The 17,986-nt window shown below is 38.1% G+C and overlaps 1 protein-coding gene across 1 annotated transcript in view; it reads left to right on the top strand.

Annotated features, from left to right (window-relative positions):
• Window positions 1-824: 824 nt before the first annotated feature.
• Window positions 825-17,986, top strand: part of IDO2 (indoleamine 2,3-dioxygenase 2) — a 45,636-nt gene continuing 28,474 nt past the window's right edge. The window contains exons 1-2 of the mRNA XM_006086254.3: window positions 825-935; window positions 14,717-14,812. Of these exons, the coding sequence (XP_006086316.1) occupies window positions 837-935; window positions 14,717-14,812 (195 nt within the window). The 5' untranslated portion in view covers window positions 825-836. The remainder of the gene's footprint in view (window positions 936-14,716; window positions 14,813-17,986) is intronic.

Below are 17,986 nucleotides of genomic sequence, written 5' to 3' on the forward strand. Positions count from 1 at the left end.
AGGGTTATTCACATGGTTGTGCCTCAGTTTGGATCCGGTAGAACCTACTTCATAGGTAAAATCATACATCTTAGTGATAGATTCTCAAAAGATACTTAATAAAATTTGAGGGTTAAAGCAAATGATCTATTCAGTGTTCAGGCTCTTCTCAAGTTTTTAGTATCCATTATTTCACTTGTTAAATAAATCCATTATTTCACTTGAATATATATTCAAGATCTTTAAAAGTTATGAACTATATGAACTTGAATATATATTCAAGATCTTTAAAAGTTATGAACTATTACTTTTTAAAGTAAATCAGACAAATTATAATCTTAGAATATATTGTTCAAACTACATATGAAACACTACTTTTGGGGTTTTACTATTCATTGAGTCCTCCTTCCTACCCTAATTCACCACCAGTCACTGAAATATCTACATGTAACTACCTTCTGGTTTACTCCTTTGGAATAAAGACTCGATTGTCAAGGTTAATTGTGGATCAGATTCCTATAAGGGTATTTGGGATCAGCAATAACCAACTTGTCTCTGGGTTTAAAACCAATATTAACATCTATGAATAAAAAGGAGCAATGTTTTCTGAGGTGCTTTTGTTTGCCTGTTGGTTTTAATAAGCAATCTTTAATTATTTACTCAGCCTTGTGTCAGAGAAAGTCCATGGCAGTCTGGATTTCAGCCTCAGGTCAAGGTTCTCACCTGCTGCTGGGACACTAAGCAACTAACTGAAATGAAAATGCTCTTTTGAAGCTCCCTTAACCCAGGTCTTTGATATATTTGAAGCAGTTGTCTCTTTAGTAGCAGCTTCGGGTGCAGATACTTCAAACACAATTATGGAACTTCAAAGACAGAATTTAAAGACAACATCGCCATTATCTTTAGGACGGTTTCACATTTCTGAAGATTATGGCTTTCTTCTTCCAAATCCTCTGGTAAGCATAGAGCCTTTGATCAGGTCAGAATGGATTGACTGACATGCTGGTTTGTTGGTTTGTTTGTTGGTTTGTTTGATTGACTTATGTAGTCATTAAGAGAGATACAACACAAATACCAAGTTGTTGACTTGGGGAAAATGCTACAAATAATGCAAAGCATAATTCCCAACAAAAATGTTAGCTCTGGCATAGGAGAGTCCAAATGGAATGTTTTAATGTCATTTTTTGGGGGGGTAATAGAATGTTGGTTCAATAAACTTATGAGAAAATCTAGTAGTTATCAAAAAAGATGGAACTTAGGTAGAGATCAATTATATGGGCAAACCAATTTATCTTGACTTTCTAGTGGGACAGAAAAGAGAACACAAAGGACTTTGAGTGCTTTCAGGGCTGATAGGAGGGATTAGATATTTACAGAGAAGAGGAAGAAACTGTTGAGAAAGAACAGTACTTGTTTGTTAATTCTGCTTACGGTTCAACCGGTAATGTAATTCTATTTTGTTGGTTAACCCTTATCAACACTGCTTCCTCTTTGAATGTGGCCTGAGACCTGCAGTGCTAAAACTAAGAAGTCATTGAATTCACAACCAGTAACTTTTACATTAGCTGAAGTTTAAAAGAAATTGGTTTGCTCAAAGTCATATTAGTGACAAAAGCAGAACTAGTACTCAGGACTCTTGACATATCTTTTTCTACTACATCGTAAATAAGGGGCAAGACCACTCAGTTAAACTCTGGATCCGATATTACTATCATTGCAATAATTTATTAGATCCACGTTTTTTCTCCCACGTTTTTTCTAAATTGCCATTTAACTGTGTTTGAGAATGGGCTATAATTTAATGAGCTTTTATTTAACACCTACTATGACACTTATTTACTTCTGAGTGTTATTAGAGGAATACAGATAAAGATAACATCCATTCACTGGTCCTAAAAGTTCTGTTGTAGAACTGTTAGTTGTGAGACCAAGTGACAAATCTGTGAGTAACTTGAGCATTAAAAGTAATAACTTCAGAGTGTTGTGCAGGGTAGGACTGTAGCCCTCAGTACTGGATTATGCTGTTTGACACTGCCACTTGGATCACCAAAAGTCTCAATTTATTAGAAACTGAGGGGATTCCAAAGATGTTAAACCAGGAAAGTCCTGGGCAAACCAGAATGCATCAATCACCCTAACTTGCACTTACAAACTCTTGGCCCCATCAGTGAATCATAAGTATTGCTGGGCCCTCAATTTCCATTTCTATTGGATGGAGATCTAGTGCCGCCCCCATTCACTGGATTGCTATGGAGCCTGAAAGCACTTTGATAAATGCAGTGTAAGGACTAAGAAGCCATTTATCCTGATCCTCAGTCCACTGCTCCTTAAGAACTCCATTCTGTGTGTGTAACTTGACTAAGGAATATTCCCATTATCCCTAGTTCACAAGGAGGAAAGGGCCCAGAGCCTAACAAGCTCTTTTTGAGATTAAATATGTAAACTGAGCTGAGGAAAAATATTATAAACATTGAGGAGGGCCACAATTATTGATTTCCTCTCTTTGTTGTTTCTATGTTGTAAGTTTAGAAAATGAGAAACAATAACAACATCAAGTGTTGTCCTGAGCCAGACCATATTTGTCCTGTGGTTTGGTTGATGGATATCCCTTAGTAGAAATTTTCATTATTGAGCTCATATAAAATTCCCTGGCAAACTGGGTCTACTTTATTACAGTCATAAGCCAGATATCTAAAAGCGTAGTTGTTTGTTTCAGTTTTAGTTTTCTCTCATTCGTGTGAGAAGTGTAAATACCTCCCTTTCTGGGAAGATGTGCGGGAAGTAAGAATCTACCTTGGGTTGCTCAATGGATCAGGAAACGCAGTCATCAGCCTCTCCAGGCAGCAGTACTGTTGCAACTGACCAGAAGGGAAGATACCAGTCACCAACTTAGCCAAGGGGACGAATACAATTTGCTTTCCTTTCATTTAAAGCAAGTGATGGGAAGGCTGTTCCTCTAGGTCAGCTGGTTCAAAGATGCTCTTTAATTAAACTTAGTATAAACATCTACTTCAAAGTCTCTCTGAAAAAAAGTACAGTCATGCTAATGAATAAGCAAACATACTGGCTTTGGGGAGAAGGGGCTGACTTGGTTTCAAATGCTCTACTCCACTATTTCCATAAACGCTCCAACATTTCCGGGGTCCAACATTTCAGTTTGGAAAATGTATATGTCTCAGACTCATGGCCATAAATATGACACAAAAATCTTTTGCCAGATTGTTTTGTGTGTGTGTGTGTGTGTGTGTGTGTGTGTGTATTTGGTTTGATGGGAGGGGGGGGGGTAATTTTTCTTTAGATATAAAGAATCTGAGGAAATTAGCTTGGCATTAAAGGAGGGACCAAGTCAATTATAGCAGAAAATAAGATTGGAGTAGAACTGAGAGACCTTGAAAATTAGCCTCAAGAATTTGGATTTCATGCATCTGGTAAATGACATGATGCAACTGGCATTTGAATATTTTTCTAGAAGAATGTTAAGTGCAGGGCAGATTAGAGCAGCAGTTCCTGGATTGCACACCACATGGCTCAGGGAGCTTTAAAAAATACTGATGCCAGCCCTGGCAGGATAGCTCAGTTGTTAGAGTGTTGTCCCAATAAAGCCAAAGGTTACTGTTTGATCCTCAGCCAGGGCACATACAAGAATCAACCAGTGAATGCACAAATAAGTGGAACAACAAAAATTGATGTTTCTCTCTCTTCTCTCTCTCTCTCTCTCTCTCTCTCTCTCTCTCTCTCTCTCTCTCCCTTCTCTCTCTCTTCCTTTCCCCCATCTGAAAATCAATCAATAATAAAAATTTTTAAAGAAAATGCTGATGTCAGAGCCCCAACCAGAACAGTTAATTCAGAATTTCTAGCCTAAGTAGCTCAGTATTTGAAAAGCACAGAATAAATAGAGGACAATGCAGGTGCAAATAAAAAAGGAGGGCTACACTTTAAAGGCCGGGTGTGGAATTAAAGGTTCTATGCCTATGAGAATCACTGAGAAGAGTCTTGGAAGTAATTTAAATGCAAAACAAAGGAAAGGAGGACTTCGAAATGTGCCATGGAGCAGAAGAAAAGGACTGGTACAAATAGTTCTGGGGATGCAGGAAACTTTATTCTTTATAGTGATCATGCAATCATTTAGGAAAAATAAATACATACATACTCTCCTGCAAAATTCCAAACACCTGATAGAAGCAATGGACTGCCACTGCTTAAAAGGAAATGTAGCAAAATAATTGCCACGGGAGGCTATAGTTTCCAGACAGAAGGTATACGTAGGAAGAATTCAGATACTTCCCTGAAAAATTGTCACCTCTGCGAGGATCTGGGGCTTGCCTGATCATGTTGACGAGGAATTTGAGGCAATGATGGTAATATAGTGGAGATAGAGACAGAAAGATCAAACTTCACAGAAGTGAATATTAAACCATAAAAGTGTATTTGCAGTGAAGGAGATTGGATGCCAAAATTTAAGAACCAAAAAAGGTGAATAGAGCGAAAGGGGAACAGATGGACAGGATAAGGAGAAGCGCGAGGAGGGACAGACAAGATAGTTCTCTGGAAACCAGAATTTTAAACAATGAAGCAACTTAGAGTTTCTCAAACAGAATATCTAAGCTGTAGAGAAACTTGAAACAACCTGGGGAGAGGTGAGCTGGCAGACCCTAAGCTCAAAGGATGAAAACATTAGGCGTAGGAAAACAGAGATCTGCTACTTTCAGTCCAAATGAGGCTCAGGAAGTGTATTCTTTTCTTTGGGCCATTGTAAGAGGAGACCACAATTTTGGTGACCTGAAACTATGGAAATTCATTCTCTCAGAGTTCTGGAGGTCAAAGGTCTGAAATCAGAGTGACTCCAGACCCATTCTCCCTCCAAGGCTCTCAGGGAGAGTCCTTCCCGCCTCTTCCATCTTCCCGTGGCTCTTGTGGTAGAATGATTCCACTCTCTGCCTCCATCTTCAGATGGCCTTGGCTGTGTCTGTCTTCTCCCCTCTTCCTGTCTTCTCTTTTAAGGACACTTGTCATAGGATCCACCCTAACCCAGGATGATCTCATCTCTCAATCATTAAATTACATCAGCAAAGACCCTTTTCCAAATAAAGTTACATTCACAGTTTCTAAGTGGACATATCTTTGGTTGGGGTCATCATTCAACCCACCATGGGGAGTGAGGTAAAAAGATAGAGATAGAGAGAGGGAGGGAGCTGGACAACGGAGAAGTAAAACATTGTTTTGCCCTGAGATTTCCCAAACCAGACAGACATGGGAGGGTGAAAGACCATGAAAAGTGAGGGTGCAAAATATAAAACAGTCAAGGAGATACATGGCATAGTTCAATATCATTGACTGGTTTTGTCAGCACAATGTTAACCCATATTCTCCAGCATGACTTGGATATGCTGAAGAAAATTCATATCTTATGCTATAAAATTATAGCTTTAAGGTCAGAGGAAACTCATAACATGAGACACAGTATGGGCAAAGGTAGGCAAGTAAGTTAGCCCACTTTCGCTCAAATGCAGCCTTGTTTTTATATGTGACCACAGTAAGTATGTGACTACAGTTAAATGGGAAAGGAGTCTTCTCTCCTGCATAAATTCAAACAGATAAACTAGAATCACTTTCTGAAAGTGTGGCCTGTGGAGTGGGAGGGGAGAAGAGGAACAAAGACATTCTTGAGAGTGCATAAATACTATGAAATTCAGTGTTCTTATTTTCTGACTAGATATAAAAACAAATTCTTATGTTGCAGTGATAACTTGCAATTGAAAGACACATTTGTATGATTTTAGTGTTTATTTTTCAATTGAAGTCTTTTGATCCTTGGGAAATTATTCTCTAGGATTTATGAGCATTTTTTCTATAAGACAATTTTATACATTACTCTAGTTGAGAAGTAGTAGATAGTCAATATGACAAATTCTTATTAATGGCACAGGTAGAGTCTATAATAGTTACACTGGTTTCAGTTTCAATTCCAGTTAAATCTCTTTATCAGTTTTATAACTATCAAGTCATATTTACTCTCTTTGAACCTTATTTTCCTTATGTGAGAATAATACTGTATGGACATGTTATGAGCAAGGAAGTAAGAAATCAATAAAAGTGAGATAGTGCTAAAGCCCCTTATAACTTTTACACTCTGGTTTGGATCTAAAACAAAGTATCAGGCCAGCTCCAGCCCTGGGTCTTATTGACCACAAGATAAATTAGAACCCTACAGCCTAGGTTTCCTAAACCAGGCCAGCTCCAGCCCTGGGTCTTATTGACCACAAGGTAAATTAGAACCCTACAGCCTAGATTTCCTAAGCCATGACTGATATATATATATTTATATATATATATGTTTATATATATATATATATATATATATGTTTATATATATATGCCAATATGTATCACACTATGTGGCTTAATTTGATTATGTAACATATAATTATTATAACTATTACCAACTCCTTTTAATAACATATTATGGACATATTATTGATAAAAGATATCAAATATATATAAATCCAGGTTTGTGAGTCCCATAAATTAACAATCCACTGTTTTGAAATCTTACTTCACATTTCTCTTTATTGTTAGTTTATTATTAATCTCTAGAAATTGGAAGACTTCTGATATATGATAGCTCATCATTAGCCACAATATTTTTATGAAAAAATATTCTAACTATGGTAATTTTATTATTAAATTCATAGAAGTATATTAAATAAGAATTGGAAATGTTGAAAAATATGAAACTAATTTTTTCATAGCTCTACCACAAAATCAAAATACCTTTGGTGTTTTGGAATAATTTGTCTAAGAGTGTTTATGTCTGTGTGTGTGTTTGAAAAATTATAAAGTTGTAACCTATATTATGTACTTTTAACCCAATACTACAAACCTTTGCCTGAAATAAATCAGTCTTAATATAATTTTAATGGTCGTATTAAATCCCATTTGTATGATATACTACTGAAATGTAAATGAATTAGATATTTAGTAAATTTCAATTCATTTTCTTCATATATAAAACTGATATATAAAACTTGTGTCTACTCTACCCTTGATGTTTTAATTCAAACCAAATAATTTGCCCCAAATTTTACTATCTTGTCCTAAAAATAATTTGTAATCACCATCTAATTCTGAAAACAATTGTTTAAAACCCTTTCCCACCTTTCACTCTAACCTCCAACCATTTGTTCTATCTCTTTAGAGTCAAATTACTGTCCCCCGATTTACATTATCTACACTTATTCTGGCATTTTATTTATAGCTTCAATGCAGTGTATATTTTTTTCACTGCTCTCTGTGCTTAATGAACTTAGGCAGAGGCTTAGGGTACAGATATGAATAAAACCAGTATGAGCTCTGTATTCCTAGACTGAAGAAAATGTTGACAGCGTATGAGAACAGAACAGAAACATTGTGCATCCTAGATGAACTAACTAATTTGATGCCAATTAAAAGGCTTTCATATTTTTCCCAGTATTTATTAAGAGAAAAGATTGAGCTCTTTTTTCTAGGTGGAGAGAGGGGTCTGAGAAGATGAACTACTCTCTGTGGTAGATAATATATCATGATTATTGTGGAGAAATTTTAGGTGGTGAGCTTTTAATTACATTTTTCATTTTCTCCATGTTTCATTGGTCTATTTAGGTTTCCTATTTTTAGACAAAAAATTTGATCTTTTACAATTAAAATAAGGATTCAATTCAGATTTTCAAATGTATTAGCAAAACTTATTTATACCATCTCTTATACTTTATTAAAAATTGAGGTTTTTGTGCTGGTGAGGCTCAGTGGTTGAGCGTCAACCTATGAACCAGGAAGTCATGGTTCAATTCCCAGTCAGGGCATATGCCTGAGTTGCAGGTTCAGTCACCAATGTGGGGCACGCAGGAGACAACTAATCAATGATTCTCTCTCATCATTAATGTTTCTATCTCTCTACCCCTCTTCCTTCCTCTCTGAAATCAATAAAAATGTATTTTGAAAAATTGAGTTTCTTAGTTCCTGTTAAAGCCCGTTTGTAACATAAAATAACATAATAATAATTACTTTTTAGTTAGTGCTGATCTTGACCTATATCTTGTATTATTAACCTTAACTATACTTTTTTCATCTGCACTTCACAAAATATTCATTTTATTATAATGAATGCAGCCCTTTCTCTGAAATATACCTCTTAAATGCACACCTTTCTCTATTTCCACCCTAGTTAAGTCCAGCATAATTTCTCCTCTGGATTATTGCCTACTACCTTGTCTTCTTTTTTTTTAAATCTTTAATTTCTTTATTGGTTAAGGTATTACAAGTGTGTCCTCATCCCCCCATTAATCCCCACCCCCCCCCCCCCCACTCATGCTTTCATCCCCCTGTTGTCCATGTCCATTGGTTTGGCTTATATGCACGCATACAAGTCCTTTGGTTGATCTCTTCCCCTTACCCCCACCCTCCCCTACTTTCCCTCTGGGGATTGATAGTCTGATCGCTGTTTCTCTGTCTTTGGATCTGTCCCTGTTCATCAGTCTATGTTGTTCTCTATATTCCACAAATGAGTGAGATCATGTATTTATCTTTCTCTGACTGGCTTATTTCACTTAACATAATGCTCTCCAGTTCCATCCATGCTGTTGCAAATGGCAAGAGTTCCTTCTTTTTTACCGCAGCGTAGTATTCCATTGTGTAGATGTACCACAGTTTTTAATCCACTCATCTGCTGATGGGCACTTAGGCTGTTTCCAAATCTTAGCTATGGTGGATTGTGCTGCTATGAACATAGGGGTGCATATATCCTTTCTGATTGATGTTTCTGGTTTCTTGGGATATATTCCTAGAAGTGGGATCATTGGGTCAAATGAGAGTTCCATTTTTAGTTTTTTTGAGGAAACTCCATACTGTTCTCCACAGTGGCTGCACCTTGTCTTCTTATTTCCATGCTTGCCCAGCTGTAAAACTCTCTCTGCTGAGCAAAGGAACTCTTCAAAAACAAAAATTAAACCAGGGCACTTTGCTCTTTAAAACTTTCCAAAACTGCTCTTTAGAACAAAAACAGATGTTTTAGTATAGCCTACAAAGCCCGTCATTCTACTGACCTATCTCATCAAAGTTATTTGATATCTCTTTCTTCTCATATTACTTTGCTGCAATGTCACATTGGCTTCTTTCTATTGAGCATTGTCTTTTATTTCATTGAAACCATCTGCTTCAAATTTTAATCTATCTGAGATTTAAGTTCTAATTTTTATGATATTAAGATTGTCACCCTACCCTAGCTGGTTTGGTTCAGTGGATAGCATCAGCCTGCAGACTGAAGGGTCCCTGGTTTAATTCCGGTCAAGGGCACATGCCCGGGTTGTGAGCTTGATCTCCAATAGGGGGCATGCAGAAGGCAGCCAATCAACGATTCCCTCTCATTATTGATGTTTCCATCTCTCTCTCCCCTCTCCTTTCTTCTCTGAAATCAATAAAAATATGTTTAAAAAATATTGTCACCCAACTTCCCTTTGTTGATATTTGGCTGATTTATTTTTACTACAAATTTTTAACAATTTTTAACATTTTTAGCTATTTTTTTAAAGTTTAATTTATTGAGATGACATTGATTAATAAAATTATATAGGATTTCAGGTACACAATTCTATAATACATCATCTGTATGTTATTTTCTTAACCAAAAGTTTTAGTTAATTTAACCAGTGTTAATTTAACAAAGACTTCATTATTTTTATAGATGTTTTATTTTAAAAAGTCTATTCTTTTGTAGGTTATAAATGTGTTGAAAAAAGTTATCCAAAATAAAGCAAAGGATGGTTGTGCATTCATTCAACACTATCCCAGAGCACCAGCAGTCTCCCTTCAGGATTATTTAATCATTTAAGGGCTGTCCCTTTGTTTGACATGCTGTATACTATTGGTTATGTCCCAATCTCTGAAGTTACAAATTAACTTGTAGATTTTTATGCGAAAGAACTGCAAATGATTTCTGTTGGATAGAAAATATAACCCTAAAACGTATGATTGCACTGCCCTCTAGGATATTTACCAATGATATATTTAACCTAGCAATTTGATTTCAACATTATTTTTTTAAATCTAAACATACAGTTTATCACCCTTTTTGTAACAACTTGTACCATCCTGCTGATTCTATCATCAATGAACTATCTATATTTTGGACACAAATTCTATATTGGCATGAGTCATTTTTAATTTTTTTTGAAAATAATTCTTTGACAGGTGTAAAGTCTAGTAAAAGAATAACATAAAATAAAAAAATGGTTTTAAAGGAAAGCTAAATATTGTATTATTTTTGTCCATCACAGTCTGGGTCTTCTGAAAAAACATGTAAAATGTCTTTTAATTTCCTATCCCCTGCACCAACCTCCATCCTCTCTGCCCCCATCTTCCCTATTCTCCATGTGTTTTCTCTGAGAGGTAATTGAATGTACTCTGAACTTTGAGTCAGAGAGGTTTGACCTGGCCACTGACCAGATGTGTAATCTTAGGAAAGTCATCCAACAGCTTTTGGCCTTAACTTCCTCTATTTCAAAAAGGATAATATGACCTAACTCATAACATGTACAACACAAATGTAGATCGATTAAAGATGTGAACATCAACAATAAAACTAGAAGTACTCTAATGAAATAATTGAAATAACTTCCTAAGCACAATATAAAATGTAGAAGAATAAGGAAAACTGTTGGTTCATTTGACTACCCTGTTATGAATGACTTTTTAAAAAATATATTTTTAATTGATTTCAGAGAGGAAGGGAGAGGGAGAGAGAGAGATAGAAGCATCAATGATGAGAATCATTGATCTGCTGCCTCCGGCACACTCCACACTGGGGATCAAGCCCACAACCCAGGCATGTGCCCTTAATGGGGAATCCAACCCTGACCTCTTGGTTCATAGGTCAATGATGAAAAAGAGGAGGAAGGGAAAGATTCTTTTAGCAATCTAAAGAGAAAGACCAAGTAAATATTAAAGTGTAGAGTGGCACCTCGATTGAGGTAGTGCTTAAGAATTTCCATGCAAGTCAGGAAGCAGAAACCCAGATGCCTAATGTAATTATCAGGACAGGATTCCTTACCTATGTATCAGAGGTGATGACTTAGTTACAACTTCTTTTCTTAAAACACACTTTAAAAGACAGAATATTGCAACCCTGCATATTTTCTTTTCATTTATCAAGATTATATTTCATTGTCTCTGTAACTGCATTCAATTTTTGTTCATAAAACATATGAATCATATAGATGAAACAAAATACAAGTTGTCAGTTCAGAGTCAGTTTTCCATGGATCTGTCTTGATTCTTGCCAGCATTCTTAGCTCTACTCTAGTCACTCCTTCTTTTTTAAAAAGTTTAAATTCTTTATTGTTTAAAATATTACATCAGTCTCCTTTTTCCCCCATTGACCTCTTCCTGGCCGCTCCCACCCCCCAGCACATGCCCTCACCCTCCTACTGTCTGTGTCCATTGGTTATGCTCATATGCATGCATACAAGTCCTTTGGTTGATCTCTCCCCCTCCTCTCCCCTGCCTTCCCTCTTAGGTTGGACGGTCTGTCTCTGGATCTATTTTTGTTCATTAGTTTATTTTGTTCATTATATTCCACAAATGAGTGAGAACATATGATATTTATCTTTCTCTGACTGGTTTATTTTGCTTAGCATAATGCACTCCAGGTACATCCACACTGTTACAAATGGTGAGAGTTCTTTTTTTACAGCAGTGTAATATTCCATTGTGTAAATGTACCACAGTTCTTTCATCCACTCATCTACTTATGGGCACTTAGGCTGTTTCCAAATCTTAGTTATTGTAAATTGTGCCACTATGTACATAGAGGTGCATATATTCTTTATGATTGGTGTTTCTGATTTCTTGGGATATATCCCTAGAAGTTGGATCACTGGGTCAAATGGGAGTTCCATTTTTAATTTGCTGAGGAAACTCCATACTGTTCTCCACAGTGGCTGCCCCAGTCTGTATTCCCACCAGCAGTGCACAAGGGTTCCTTTTTTCTCCATATCCTCACCAGCACTTGTCATTTGTTGATGATAGCCATTCTGACAGGTGTGAGATGGTACCTCATTGTCGTTTTGATTTGCATCTCTCAGATGATTAGTGAGGCTGCTGGGAGGGGGGTGGCTCTTCAGAAAAAAATGGCCGCTTAGTTCTGGGACGGTCAGGAATGTCTCAGTGCTGGACTCCTGGTCATCTCTCCCCGACCGGCTCTCCTCCACAGCCTCTCCCCAGACTCCACAAATCTGCACCTCCACCTGCACTGCAGCCATGAGTGAGTGTGTTATTTGAAAGGTCCTATGAACTGGGTTTAGTGAATAAAAGGGAAGACAAAACAGAGGCATAACAACTGCGTGACTTCTAGTTTCTCCTCCTCCCCCACCCGCCGCCCATCACCGCATGCTCAGGAAGCTCTTCAGGATGCCTTTCTGGGCTCAGCCTCTCATGGCTGTGGACTTAGATTTAGAATCCCCTGCCGCCAGCAGCCCTGTGGATTTCCTTTCCACAGTCGAATATTATGCCTGTCCCTAATGGACAAGGACTTGGTGCCATGCAGCTTCCTTCTGACCCACTTGGCTCAGTGGTCTCACAACTCTCTCCAGCCCAGATCCCAGACCTGGCTGCAAATGGTCTCACCAGCTGTGTCTACTTTGCCAATTCTAGGTCGATGTTCTTCGATTTAGATGCTCCTTCTATCTGCTCCAGGATAAGGCTCAGGACATGTCTGCCTAATTGGCCACCATTTTCCCATCCCTTTCCATTGATTTTTTTCTAGTCACTCCCTCTTACAATCACAGACTATAAATGGCTTAAGTTTTTCATTTCTAAGTAGTGACAGCTCTCAGCACACAAATATCCCCTTTCCTAGTGCCTATGGCTCTCCTAGAAAAGTAATTTACATTTATGGTCTCTATTTTCTTACTTCCTCAGCACACTAAAATTTAAGCCCTGCTTCCATGACCATGACCTGGGGTTGCCATATATATTGAATGACTAATAGGTATTAGTGACTTCCTGTTTTGGGTGTTTGTTTTTTCTTTTTCCCCAAAGGGAACAATCTTACTATAAGTTTCTAATGATGCATTTGACCTTCTGAATCTCCTACTTCTGTGAAAGCCTCTCATGTCCTGACTTCCCTAAGGGTAATTCTCCTCTGACTCACTGAATATCTATAAATGCCTTTTTGATTTGTATTGCTGGATTAAGTTCCTCTGTCTTATAAATACCCCCTTTGTGTTGATCTAGGCCTCCTTCCCCTTTCACTTTGCAACTTCTCCCCAAATGACCTTATACATTTGTGTGGTTTTAACCACATGTGGAATTATTTCTAAAGTTATGCTTCCTACTTGTATATTTCTAATATTAATGATCTCCTGAACTTCAAATTGTATGTATGTCCAAATGCCCAGTATACAAACATATTTTAACGTTCCACATATATTTTAGGCTGTATCTATCTAGAAAATAAATTCACCATCTTTACACCCTCTCTTTGACTTCCTCCTGCATTTCTGTTTCATTGTGTGTCCCCACCAATTCATTCAGTCACCGAATTCACAAACATGAAATCATCCTCACCTCCTTTTCTTCTTATCCCAGAAATACAATATTTAGTTGTGCATCTTGTGCTCTCAAAAAGGAGACCCAGACTCTGGGATAGATCAGAGTTGGCAAACATTTTTTTCTAAGAAGCCAAGTAGTAAATACTTTAAGCTTTGATATCAAATAGTTTCTGTTGCAACTACCAATTCTGCTGCTGTAATAGAAAGTAGCTATAGACAATTTGTAAACAAATGAGTATGGTTGTGTGCCAATAAAAGTTTAATTACAGCAATAAGTATAGTTTACCACTTCCAGGAATTGAGAGTCAGGGTTGCTGAAATCCAGTCTATGTTCTACTTAGCTAAATCATGGGCCCAGAGTGGGCATATAAAGGGTGCCATGGGGCTAGGAATCATCTTGCTTTTAGCATCTACACCTCAAAATTTAATCATCACATCATTTCATTTTTATGAAGTATCTTTTATTAAAATATCTTTTGAATACATGTCTTCTCCTTTCCAAATTCATTTCCATCACCTAAGTTAGTCCTTGGACAGTAGTTCAAAGACTTTCTAACCTTAATGCATATCTTAAAATCCTACAGACAAAACAAACTTTCTAAAATTCAAAATTAAAAAAAATGAAAATTCTTATGTAATCTATAAAAAGCACATTTGATCTGATTTTGTAGTCTCATCTTCCATATCATTTCTCTTGATCTTTATATGCTAGTAACACTGAATTATTTATAGTCCCCAAAACACTGTTACCTCTGTTTATCCACAATCCCTTCTTTACTGCCTTCCCATCTTCAAATTTCCACCTAGAAAAGTCACTTTCAAATTCTACAACTGGCCCCAACTGTCCTATTTCTGCATATATTTCCCTTTAATTGCCCACAACAGCTGATAGAACTAAGCACATTTTCCTCTTTGCAAGTTCTTAAGCTTATACACACATTGGTAATTAAGTATATTATTTTTAGATATATCTGATTACATTTTTTTCTGTTAGTAGATCATATGTTCCTTAAGCACAAGGATTATATATTAGTTATCTGTGTGTCTGCAGTGCTTAGCACAGGGCCCAGGTTATAGTGAGATCTGACGACAGCTACTCCCAGAAGCTGCTTCTCAGAGAGCTCTAAAATACTGACATGATTCTATTTTGAATGCAGAAAGAACTTCCAGATCATTACAGGCCTTGGATGGAAACTGCCAACAAACTTCCTGAGTTGATTGAGAGTCACCAGCTTCGAGCTCAAGTGAGCGAGGTATATATAAGTAGTTATTTTACTTTTCAACCCCTTCTCACCACCCTATTAAAATCCTCATGCCACTTTTTCTTCTCAGCATTGTGGAACTAGGTGAGTTCACTTAAGGACACCAATCATTGCCATTGAGTTTATTGACCCAATGTTTTCACCCTTGCTGAAGAGCTGAGTGATTTGTTTCTGTTTTGACACATGTGTTTCCCTAAAATTTCCAGAACCTGCATAAAATAATTCCTGGAACATATTAAAAAAATAAGTCCAGCTTGTGTAGCTCAGCAGTTGAGCATCGACCTATGAACCAGAAGGTTGTAATTCGATTCCCAGTCAGGGCATATGCCTGGGGTTCCAGGCTGTATTCCCAGTAAGGGGCATGCAGGAGACAGCCTCTCAATAATTCTCTCTCATCATTGATGTTTCCAGCTCTCCTTCTCCCACTCCCTTTCTCTCTGAAATCAATAAAAAATATTTTTTAAATGAAGACAATCTGGTTGGGATCTGTAGGCAAGTTGCTGGGTAAGATTTAGCTGGGAAACGACCAGCATAGAAATGCTCACCTTATGTTATGTGGTCAGTGCTCCCCTGCCTCTGAGTGAGTCTGCCTTGAATGTACCAGAGGGGCCTCACAGAATAGTTGAGTCAAGAGAATTTCTGAGTTATAAGGTCAGTGTTGTCAGATTCTGGAGGGATGATTGATAAATCTGTACATACATATGGAATAAAATGAGAAATATTTGCCAAAAGTATATAAGGAATAAACAGTGAAAGAATGACAAAAAGGTGTAATAGGAAGAACATAGATTTTGATTCTGGAACACCTCAGTGTGAATCCTGGTTTTTATCAGTTAGTTGCTACATAACTTTGAACAAGTGACTTAATCCCTGTGCTTCTGCTTCCTTATTTATAAAACGGGAAAACATGCTGGTCTGATTGAATTGTTGTGAAGACTAAATTATTTTTGGAATAGCTTTTCGGATTTCCTGTCACACAACAGTGTTCAATATATATTTGTATTTCCCACGAGTCCCTTTGCATCTGTCTTAGTCTCACAATTCAAAGTGCCATGTCATTTCAAAGAAACAAGAAATGTTTTCTACTCTCCAAAATTCTCCTTCACTGACTATTACATACTTAATGTCCATAATTAAAAATTCATTTAAAAAGACTCATTGAATGTCTGCTAAGGGCAAATCACAAGATTAGAGACATTGTAAAGAAATGTGAGACACTGTCTCTGGTGCCTGTAAAAATGGCAAACCAAACCAAAGAATTTATTTTCCTGCCACATAAAGGGCCCATTAACATGACCAAAAGAATACAAAAAGAAGAAAAAGGTAAGAAAATATCTGTAGTGCAGGAAAACAAGATAAAATTAAGATAAAATTTTAAGAATGTACATACCATATTAAACAAATCATAGTGATCTACAAATGAGCGTATAGTACCCATGCCAAGCATTCAACCAAAGCAATAAGAAGACCCCCTCCCACCCTCACCTCTGGGCGCCTCTCTCTCCCATCTCAGTACCAGGGCACAAAATCAAGAGGGAGTCCAGGACAGTCTGCAGGAAGAAAAATTCAAGTTCAGCTTGTGAACTGCACAGTCCTTTGTACCAGGCTTTCCTCAGGCTTTTAATTGATTAAACTGCCATAAGTAAAATGAAGGACTTACTCAATTGGTGCTCCTTATATATTAAATGTCAATGAGAAAAGGCCAGGAGTGTCCTGCTAACCTTTGTCCATTGAAAACGTGGGAATTGGGGAAACAGCTTCAGCACAAAAGTGAAATTAATCCCCTGACACTTCCACTGCGCTGAATAGAGTCTCTTCAAAAATCACATTTCCTCAAAATCTGTGAATGTGAGCTTATTTGGACATAAGGTCTTTACAGATGTAGACAAGATCATATTGCATTAGGGTGCACGCTAAATCCACTAAGACTGGTATTGTTAGAAGAAGAAGGAAATTTGAACACAGACACACAGGGAAGAACACCACATGAAGACAGAAGCATAGATTGGAGTTGGCATCTACAAGACACACTGAGTTGCTGACAATCACCAGAGACTAGGAGATAAACAATGGAGCAGGTCCTCCCCCCCCCCCCCCCCGCCTCCAAGCCTCCAGAGGAACCAACCTTACAAACACCTAAATTTCAGATTCCTAATTGTGGGAGAATCAATTTTTGCTGTTTTAGCTTCCCAATTTGTGTGCATTTGTTAAGGCAGCCGTTGGAGACACTCTTGGCTGTCTCTATACTTCTAATTACTCACAAAACATCTAATTAGATAAGACCACTTTTAAGAGACTAAGTAATTTGGAAATCAGTCATGAGAAGCAAATGTAATGGCTTCCGGGACCACACATGAAGCTACATACTCAAATATTTGTCCTCTTGTGTCCTTTACTTGGCACAGACAACATAATAAGTGAATTTCCTGTTTGGATCTCACAGTACTTTAAGGCCAACTACTTATTCTTAGAAATCTGTGTCTAATAATAATAATCTGTACTAATAAAAGCTTCGGTGGTCCTCACATATGACGTCATCACAAGATGGCCGCCACAAGATGGCCTCACGCACAGCAGAGGTGAGGTCAGGTGGCTGCTCTGCCCAGTGAGGCCTGGGGGTCCTGTGGCTCCACATGGCATGGAAGAGGCCAGTCCCAGAGGAGGAGGCGGGCCGCAGCAGGGGAGGGCAGTTGGGGGCCATCGGGCCATCAGGGGAGGGCAGTTGGGGGCAATCAGGCTGGCAGGAGAGGGCAGTTGGGGGTGATTGGGCTGTCAAGGGAGGGCAGTTGGGGGCAATCAGGCTGGCAGGAGAGGGCAGTTGGGGGCGATTGGGCTGTCAGGGAAGGGCAGTTGGGGGCGATCAGGCCGGCAGGGGAGCAGTTAGGCATCAATCAGGCTGGCAGGGGAGCGGTTGGGCGCAATCAGGCAGGCAGGTAGGCAAGTGGTTAGGAGCCAGCAGTCCCAGATTGTGAGAGGGATGTCCGACTGCCAGTTTAGGCCCGGTCCCACAGGGTTCGAGCCTAAACCAGCAGTTGGACATCCCCTCAGGGTCCCAGATTGGAGAGGGTGCAGGCTGGGCTGAGGACACCCTCCCCCCCCCCCTGCCACAAATTTTGTGCACTGGGCCACTAGTAATAATAATAATGATGATAATAATCTTCTTTC

Source organism: Myotis lucifugus, unplaced genomic scaffold (assembly GCF_000147115.1).
Source record: "Myotis lucifugus unplaced genomic scaffold, Myoluc2.0 scaffold_26, whole genome shotgun sequence".
NCBI lineage: Eukaryota > Metazoa > Chordata > Mammalia > Chiroptera > Vespertilionidae > Myotis > Myotis lucifugus.